Raw genomic sequence first — 10428 nt, 5'->3', positions numbered from 1 at the left:
TCGCTCACTCACACACACACACACACACTCACACACACACACACACACACTCACACACACACACACTCACACACACTCTATTTTTTGGCATGTTTTCTTGTCCAGTTGTTTTTAAGATAAAAGGTGTAGCATGCTGAAATTAAAGAAATATGCTTCAAACCTCTAGGAAATATAAATCGTTTTTCTTTGAGAAAAACAACTTAAACATCAATGTTAGTGTTTAAATAATCTTTTTTTATATTTAATTTTAACTGTAATATTTAATATTAAAATTGCAATATTACAATTACTATAAATGTTTTATAGTACAATATTTATTAAAAGTATACATAATATATTTTATCATAAACAGCAAAAAACTAAGTACATCATATGCTTCTAGATGCACAAGTTAATGTTGTCATTTTCCTACAAACAAAGAACTACAATAAATCAATTACTATAATATTTAATAGTACGATATTTATTTATAAATATAAGTAATAAAATATTTTATCATAGTAAAATAATGCATTTTTAAAGATTATCATTACAGTTTATGATAGTTGCACTCATAATTTAATAATTAAGATATGCATAAAAGTAGCTGGGTAAAGGACAGAACTACAATAAATCAGTTACTTTAATATTTAATACCAATGCATTTAATTATAAGTAAATAAATAAATACAATATTTGAATAAAAAATTACAAATTAAATTTACTTTTTTTTTTTTAATATTTCAAAGATTACAATAACAGCTTGTTTAATCTAATTCATCATTTACTAATCTTGAATATAACATTTAAAATTCTAATCTAAAAATAGCTATGTATATAGCTATATATGTTTGTGGATGCACAAGTAAATTTCAGTTTCCCTTACAAGAACAGAACTACAACCCAGGATGTTTGAAAAAATAATATACAATTATATCATCAGACACTTTAAATAGACTAAATGTGTTTCGTTAGTTAGTGAGGAACATTTAATCCAATTAACTAGGATTTAACACACTGATTCATATAGCATCAAAGAAACATACAAAAAATTGCAAAGAAATTAAACTAAAAAGAAAAGCAATTAAGTAAGTGAAGCGAGTCAGTTCTATCTGTCAGACGTATTGACTCTTCCAGTACGAGTCAGAAGAGGGTGTCCGTTCCAACATGCTCACTCCCGCTTTGTCCTTTTCCACCAGGATGTATGGCTTGTCCTCCTCCTCCTCGTCCTTCCTCTGACGGCTGCCGTAGCGGCATAGCAGCATCACCCCTGCGACCAGGAGGAACATGAATGTGGCGAAGCCCAGATACAGCGCCTGTCCGATCTCCCGCTTGAGCGACTCCAGCACCATTGGGTTGTAAAAGTCTCGGACGATGGAGTGAGTTGACCAGCTGACGGGAAGGAGAGCGGCGAGGCCGGCGACCACGAACAGACACCCGCCCACCAGGAGGACCACGTTCTTGCCACGGACGTCGTCATGGCAACAGTCCGTGCCCCTCATCCCGCAGACGGACACCAGGATGGCCAGGATGGCGAGAGTGATGGAGGTGCACATGAGCCCGCGGGCCGCCTGGATGTCCGCCGGCAGGATGAGCAACGAGTCGTAGACTTTGCATTGCATGCTGATGTCCGCCTGCCGTATGCATGCCATCCATAACCCCTCCCACAGCGTCTCCATGACAATGATGTTGGGCCCGATGTACGCCGTCACCTTCCACATGGGCATGGCGGTCACCGCGATGGTCCCCACCAGACCGATGGTGCCCAGAACCAGAGCCAGGATCTCCAGCTTAGCCCTCATGACGGCAGCGGCCGAGAGCAGAAGTGATGTGAAAGTGATGTGAAACAGTGGTGTGTAAATGTACACGGGTTATCTGACAGGAATGAGATAGGAGGGGTTTAGTCCATCAGTGCTATGCGGTAACACTGGTTTCTCAGAGCTGATGAAAAATGGACTTAGTTTTGTTTTTAAAGCAAGTCCATAACTTCAAGCATCTGTTAATATAGCAGTAACTGCTCTCGCTGGTTAAAAACATAACTGACTCCAAGCCAGTGACACCCGACTTGAGCTAAAGTAGTGGCAGCAATGTGACTATAAAATAATTCAAAATAAAATAATTTAAAATTAAAAATTTAAAAATTTAAAAAAGACTATTTTAAATAAAAATAAAATAATTTGCAATATTTTAAATGATTAAAAAATAATAATAATATTTTAAATAAATTTAATTTAATTTAAAAATAATAATTTAAAATAAAAAAAATAAAACAGCTAAATATTAAGATCAATATTTTCATTTGTCTTCTCAAACATTTTTACTTGGAAGTGGTTAGATGTTAAGGGTTTCTTTAAAAAATTTGGATATATGAGGGAATTTTAAATGTGTGATTTCTAGACCTGGGAAATTGATAAAAATCATTGGTAACACTTCACTTGACAAAACAAATTTTAATGCATTAATTATGCCTTGTAATGCACTGCATGATCTCCTGAATAATTTTAACCACATTTATAATACATTATAGTATTTATCTATTCCCTTATACAACTTTAGAAAGTGTATTTCATGAAAACACATAACAAACAACTGATTTTTAGATGTAACAAGGAACAAGGCAAATATTATAATGCATTTTAGCATTGGTTATACTCATTTATGAAAAGGTATAATGCATTATGATGTATATTATGAATACCTTTATAATGCATTATACATGAAGGCTTTAAATTTTCACCTAATGAAAGCTTGAAATGTTTCCTAAGTTTCTAGTTATGCCAAGATCTGAAATATTTAATCAGATAGAAAATTGTGAGTAAAAATATTTAAAAAATTAAAATAATTAGGTTTTAATATTAAAATATTTAAAAGAAAATATTTAATATTTATCCATTAAAACACACACACAAAGATATTTTCCAAAGTAAATATATTAGTTCACAAGGAGGGCCTTAGAATATAGCAGTAAATAATTGGGGGTCAAAAGGTCAAATAGGTTGAGAACCACTAGGTTAAAGGGTTAGTTCACCCCAAAATTAAAACTAATTATTTACTCACCGTCATTTTGATCCAAACCTGTTTGCTGTTGAGTAGAAAAGGAGAAGTCATCTTTAAGAAGCTCTTTTCAACTCTGACTTGTGTCCATGTCTTGAAAGGTAGGGAAAGTAAAAAAATTAAAAGCAGCCCATATGTGACTCATAAGTAACTAGTAATAGTGAGATGCTTAAAGGGATAGTTCACCCAAAAATGAAAATTTGATGTTTATCTGCTTACCCCCAGGGCATCCAAGATGTAGGTGACTTTGTTTCTTCAGTAGAACACAAACGAAGATTTTTACCCCAAACCGTTGAGTCTGTCAGTCATATAATGGAGGTGAATGGGAATCACGGCTTTGAGAGTAAAAAAAAACATATACAAACAAAACCAAATTAAACCCTGCATAATTTACATAGTTTTTTTACCTCTGATGCACTGCAATGTCTGAACTGTCTGAACTGTCCTGAGCGCATCCTCGACAGCCGGTGCATGACGCGTCTTCTTCTTCTTCTTGCTTTACGGCGGATTGCACTACACTAGCGGATACACTCCTAATTGAGATTGTAGATAGAGTGTCAATGGTCCATTTGAGAGATAGGTGGCAGTAATGCACTTATAAGTCTGTGATCCGCCGTAAAGCAAGAAGAAGAAGACGCGTCATGCACAGGCTATCGAGGACGCGCTCAGGACAGTTCGGACATTGCGGTGAATCAGAGGTAAAAAACTATATAAATACTGTTCAGTTTCTTGCACAGACCGATCGTTTCGTGTCTTTACACATCAATGTATCGTCACGAGCCGCAGGGTTTAATTTGGTTTTGTTTGTGTATGTTTTTTTTTACTCTCAAAGCCGTGATTCCCATTCACCTCCATTATAGGACTGACAGACTGCAACGGTTTGAGTTAAAAATCTTCGTTTGTGTTCTACTGAAGAAACAAAGTCACCTACATCTTGGATGCACTGGGGGTAAATTTTTTCATTTTTGGGTGAACTATCCCTTTAAGATAGCAGAACTACAGCTAACGGCAATCCAAAATGAACAAGCGCCACATATGCAAGTGAACACAGACTTTTGTGAGTAATTAAAACCGTTATCAGAATCAATGAATTTGTAAGAATGATAATCTGAATCTTGTTGTTCTAAGTGATTAAATCAAATAAAAAATTGCTCTAATATATTTGACCTCAATTGAATCAGTTTATATAGGATGACTAGAGGTTTTTTCCCTCGAAACCGTTTCAACACGTCAAATAAGTCATGCATTAAGCCATCAAAATGAAAATATGAGGAACAAGATGCTTTTGTGACAGGTGCTGTTTCAACTGACAGCTGATGCTGTGTCACTATTGTGCATATATTGCATAATCCCATTTTAGAAACAAAAGTATATAGGCCTATATATAAGCGTGTTAAAGAGAGGAAATGACATACGTGAGATTTACAAACAACAGCTACTAAAGAACATAATTTGTTTTTATAACTATGATCTGGTATTTTATTCTTAAATGTATTTTACTTTGAATTTCTAATTATGTTTCATTTTGACTCCTTGGCCTGGAGGATTGAGATGAAAATCCTGGCTGAACATCAGATCATGCGGAGTATGTTTACAGGAGCTCACAGAGAGCAGAAGCGTGTCTCACCTGAGCTAAAATGTCACTAATGTTCCTGTAAAACACAGTGAGCTATAAAGCGGTTTGAGGTTCATTGAAAAGTCAACAGAAACTTTCAAACCTGTCTGACAGGTCGGACCATTGAGACTGAGTTTCATATCAACTCACAGGTCCAGCCTCAGAAATCAAGAGTGACATTTAACAACACAAGACTTATATCAATCAATTCTGTCAATAAATATTACACTTTTCCTACAAGACAGCACTTTACTTCACCTTTTACTTTCCTTTAACCTGACAGCAGAAATGTTTAACTTCTTGCCTTAATACATGACCAGAAAAAATACATATATACGACATTTAAGTAGATTTTTGTAGAAAAAAAGATCATTGTTTATATTTGCAGTAGATGGAAACACTCCTCAGATTTGCACATTTACACGAAATGTTTGTGCGCCATCTAGTGTATCTGTGTAAAACTGCACCTTAAACATCAAAACTACTACAATACTCATTTCAAAACGTTCATTTAAAAAAAATAACCAAAAAAGGTATTTATTTTGCATTTACCACGACAAAACGTTAGACGTAAATAATCACGCTTTTCACGTAATGCATGGTAAATTAATATTATAATCATTCACTACATCGTATTACTCCCTATTTTACCACGATACCACTACAGTATTTTTAGAAACTGTAAATCAGGTTAACATTTAGCCTAAATGTTGCTTCATTTAGTTCAAATCTACCATAACTTGATAAACTTGCCTTGTTTTCTCATCAGAAGTCCTCGAGTGAAGTGAAGTCGACCCCAAAATCCTTCTAGTCAAAGATTAAAGGTGAAATATTCTTCTCAGCATCTGTCAAAATGGTATTAGCAAACAGACAGAAAGACAAAAAGAACTTACTTTTAACATCGAAACGTAAGGAACACAATTAATGAACTTACGGAAATAAAGCGTCTTCTTAAGTCGATTTTCCATATATTCTGCTGTAAGAACAAAAACATGCATTTTCTATGCACAATATCAACGTTTTACCCTCATAATGATGTTTTCGCATACTTAATGTGTGCACTAAGAACAGTAGGACCACAAAAAATATTTTGCACAAAAATATGGGTAACACTTTACAATAAGGTTCCATTAGTTAATGTTAGGTCATGTATTAACTAACACGAAACAAACAATGAACAGTACATTTATTACAGTATTTATTAATGAAAATAGTTATTCATTGTTAATTCACAGCGCATGTTACCATGCACAACTTTTGATTTTAATAATGCATTAGTAAATGTTGAAATTAACTTGAACTAAGATTAATAAATGCTTCAGAAGTATTGTTCATGTTAATTAACTAAAGTAGTTAACTAATGAACCTTATTGTAAAGTGTTACCAAAATATGGTACCAACTTCGACCACTGGGAGGCAGATTCATTTATCTTATGGTTTAAAAAAATACAAATATATAATGTTATAATTATATTTATAAATATATACCGCAATACATTTCCAACTGTATAACAATTATAAAAACAATGAATGAAAACCCCAAAAAATTGCATACTTAAATGTTAATATTAAGATAATTAGCGAAAATTATCAAATTAACAAGCACAACTGTTGATTTTAATAATGCATTAGTAAATATTGAAATTAACATGAACTAAGATTAGTAAATGCTGAAGAACTATTGTTCATTCTTAGTTAATTAACTAAAGTAGTTAACTAATGAACCTTATTGTAAAGTGTTACCAAAATATGGTACCAACTTCGACCACTGGGAGGCAGATTCATTTATCTTATGGTTTAAAAAAATACAAATATATAATGTTATAATTATATTTATAAATATATACCGCAATACATTTCCAACTGTATAACAATTATAAAAACAATGAATGAAAACCCCAAAAAATTGCATACTTAAATGTTAATATTAAGATAATTAGCGAAAATTATCAAATTAAACAAGCACAACAGCAAAAGATGAGTGACAGCTTGCTTTGACATGACATGAAAAACACTCTTGTACAGGTTTAAATCTACCTTCATTATATAGTTGACTCTGTTCTGAATGCCACAAGAAGGAGAAACCCCTTTTTTCTCCCTCAATTTAAAAACAATAACTTAAAAGATTTATAGTAGCTTATTGATGAATTCATTTCTATAAATGATGTGTGGTCTGATGATGTCAGTCTGGCCTGCGGACAGGAACTCTATCAGCTCGTATATCTCAGATACATCTGAGCGCTGAGAGATTGATTGCTTCACTCGTCTTGTATCTTGAGTTTCCGCTCAAACATTCAGCCCGAGGCCATCCTGGCACTTCCATCTGTCTGCAATGAGAGTGGTGCCATACAACTCGAATTCCACCGTCAGTGCCTTTAACACATGAAGGCCAAGATCACACAAGCAGAAGTGCTTCTTATTAACACGGCTGTAAATGTGTAAAGACATACTGGAAATGCAGAAGCATCCACGAATCACAGGCTTTTGATACGTACGAAACCAATTTATTTGATATAATATCAATCCACAGATCTATATACAAAATAAAAATGCAGTCGCTATAGCTCAATGGGAATATTTTCAATTAGAATTCAATATCATCTAAAATATTTTCCAGTTGCTTCTCTTGATTGCATTCAGCAAATTTGGGAATTTTAAAACAGGAACCCAAAGTTTAACTGTGAGAAAAAAAATTAATTACACCGTATGCATTTTGTCTGTGTAAAGGCTCGGATCGTCAAGTGTGAATCGTGAGTGTGAGCGTCAAAACGAGGGTCGTTATGTGTCATTAATGTAGAGCTGAACCACAACAAGCCATTTAAACAGGAACAGAACAGTCCATCCGCTAAAAATCATATTGCATTTATCAACAAAATTCAAGTAAAACAGGACATAGTGACCTAGATGAGCTGTAAAAAAATCCTCCGCTCTGAGACAGGAATCATAAAAATGAATTCAGCATTATTTTGACCTGAGATGTGCACATCTAAATCAATATTCAACACAATTACTCGATGAATATTCAAATTACATGTATATTTCAGGTCAGAATAGTGCGCAGTATGAACATTTCAGATAAATCACAGAAATAAACAAAAATATTTACAACCCAAAGAAAAAAAGGGCGCTTACAGCTTCTCTGTACAAATATGAGACAATGCCGAACAAATTAAAAAGTGAGATATTTAATCAGGCTGTCGTTCTTCTTACATCTGAAGGACATAATAAATAAATCACAGCCTTTATTTAGGAAATAACAATGTCAAGAACGAAACAGAAATGTTTGGCAGACGTTGGCGGTCAAATGTTTGAGGCTGCCAACGGCGAATGTGCAATTCTAATTCTATTGATTGTACCACGTTTCCTGCGGTTTCTGATTGGCCACAGCGCACATGTAGAGCTCATCTAATGTGTTTAAAGCATCATATCTTACAGCTACTTCGAAAGGAATGTCTAACATTCGGGAATATTAGCGTGGAGAAACTGTCGTCATGCATCGGCTGATGTATTTGACCGGCGAGCTTTAAAGGAACAGTCACCCGAAAATGAAAATTTGCTGAACATTTACTCGCTGTCAGGTCATCCAAGATGTAGATGAGTTTGTTTCTTCATCAGATTTGAAGAAATGTAGCATTCCATCACTTGTTCACCAATGGCTCCTCTGCAGTGAATGGGTGCCGTCAGAATGAGAGTCCAAACAGCTGATAAAAACATCACAATAATCCACACTCCAGTCTATCAGTTAATGTCTTGAGAAGACAAAAGCTGTGTGTTGTAAGAAACAAATCCATCATTAAAGCGTTTTAACTTTAAACTGTCACTTCCAGCTGAAATATGAGTATATAATCCATAATAATGCTTCCTCCAGTGAAAAAGTCCATCCCCTGTTGTCCTCTCACATCAAAATCCACCAACATATTTGTTTTGGACTGTTTTTGGCTTGTAATCTGTGTTTGATCTGTGCAGATTTCTCTCCTGATTCAGACAAGATGACTTTTTCACTGGAGAAACTATATTATGGATTATATTATCATATTGTAGCTGGAAGCATTGGTTTGAAATTGGATTTGTATCTTACAAACATGCAGCTTTAGTCTTCTCCAGATGTTAACTGATGGACTGGAGTGGTGTGGATTACTTGTGGATTATTGTGATGTTTTTATCAGCTGTTTGGACTCTCATTCTGATCATTTTTGGGTGAACTATTCCTTTAATTGTGTCCGTCTCCTGATGTGTTTCAGCTCTGGGTTTCGTCCTGTGCCTCGTTCTCTGTGCTGCTGTCCCGTCGCACCCAGATGTCCTCATCGGGCACCTGCTCATCCACACTGGCGACAGACATGGCACACTGCTTCCCTAAATGAGACAGCTTGGCATGCTGGGATTTGTAGTCCTTCCTGCTCTCCTCTTCCTCCTCTTCTTCCTCCTCAGCCGTATCTCCCTCCAGCGAGAGGGCAGAAAGCGGTCCCTCCACGTCCGGCTCGGTGGACGGGCTCAGAGCGGACTGGCAGAACTCGTCGTCATCGCTCAGGATGTCTGTTTCCTTCACGTCCTGTTCCTGCTCCTCATAGCACTGAAGGTCGAACTGTTCCTCCACCCAGCGGTCAGTGTCACCTGCCGGAACGACGCCCTGCTGCTGAGCATGCTGGGAGTCCGGTGAGTCACTGTGGGGCTCAGTGTCGAAAACAATGTCTGTGTCGATGGTGAAGCGGTTCCGCACCAGTTTCCTCCGGCCCAGAGTGCGAGTCGGGGCAGATACTGAGAAGACACAAAACCATGAGCATCACTAACATGGTTTACACAGAGATCTGACATTATATTGTGAAATGTTATTACAATTTAAAATAACTGTCTTCTATTTGAATATATTTAAAAATTATTCCTGTGATCAAAGCATCATTACTCCAGTCTTCAGTGTCACATGATCCTTCAGAAATCATTCTAATATGCTGATTTGCTGCTCAAGAAACATTTCTGATTATTATCAATGTTGAAAACAATTGTGCTGCTTCATATTTTTATGGAAACTGTGATATATTTTATTTTTCAGGATCCTTTGATGAATAGAAAGTTCAAACAAACAGCATTTATTTGAAATAAAAATCTTTTGTAAGATAAATGTCTTTACTCTCACTTTTGATCAATTTAATGCGTCTTTGATAAACAGATTTATTAATTTCTTTGTGTGTTTACCTGCTCTGTTCATGGCCGGTCGGGCTCCTTTCAGGGCGCACAGGCGTTTTCCTCCGAAGGGAACGTACTGCTGGCTGAGAGGAAGACTTTCCGTCTTCAACAGCTGACGGCGCTGTTTGTCTCTCAGGATGGAGTGAACCGTCTTCAAGAAATCTTTCTTACTCTCTGGAGAGCTGCAGACACAATTTAAGACACAAATTTGCACAATGGTATCAGTTTATTATTCATGTTGACTTTGAACGTATGTTCAAAATCCAGCGCTCAAAAATGGGTTAGATAAATATGGTTTGTATTTGTAGTGCACATAACAATAACAGCGCACTTCAGTTTTGAAACAGATGTACATAAAGGCAGTACAAGGTTCCTCCACCAGATGGTGAGTTTTCTTTATATCTATTTTATAAAATATATTTATATATGACATTTTTTAATATATGCAAAATATTTATATATTTGAAATAAATGTTAAAATATATTATTTTTATAATTTTGTTATGTACTTCAAAATTAACTGTAATATATTTATTTTCTAATTTTATAATATATATAATTATAATTTTTTTTACGTTTTAAAATTTATAAAAAAAAAA

General features: G+C 35.3%; 2 protein-coding genes across 2 annotated transcripts in view; both read right to left on the bottom strand.

The window, feature by feature from the left end:
- Positions 1 to 1094: 1094 nt before the first annotated feature.
- Positions 1095 to 1781, bottom strand: LOC107669890 (claudin-8-like). The gene has a single exon (XM_016462321.1). It carries the CDS (start codon positions 1779 to 1781, stop codon positions 1095 to 1097), a length of 687 nt encoding a protein of 228 aa, XP_016317807.1.
- Positions 1782 to 8841: 7060 nt separating this feature from the next.
- The window catches only part of LOC107669892 (T-lymphoma invasion and metastasis-inducing protein 1-like), a 65690-nt gene continuing 64103 nt past the window's right edge, over positions 8842 to 10428 (bottom strand). Inside the window, exons 28-29 of the mRNA XM_016462324.1 lie at positions 9839 to 10011; positions 8842 to 9403 (exon numbers count right to left, since the gene is read on the bottom strand). Of these exons, the coding sequence (XP_016317810.1) occupies positions 8886 to 9403; positions 9839 to 10011 (691 nt within the window). The 3' untranslated portion in view covers positions 8842 to 8885. The remainder of the gene's footprint in view (positions 9404 to 9838; positions 10012 to 10428) is intronic.

This window comes from Sinocyclocheilus anshuiensis, unplaced genomic scaffold, assembly GCF_001515605.1.
Source record: "Sinocyclocheilus anshuiensis isolate Anshui unplaced genomic scaffold, SAMN03320099.WGS_v1.1 scaffold272, whole genome shotgun sequence".
In the NCBI taxonomy this organism is placed as follows: Eukaryota; Metazoa; Chordata; class Actinopteri; order Cypriniformes; family Cyprinidae; genus Sinocyclocheilus; species Sinocyclocheilus anshuiensis.
The sequence above is the reverse complement of the archived record's forward strand: the minus strand, read 5'-3'. Positions and strand labels throughout refer to the sequence as shown.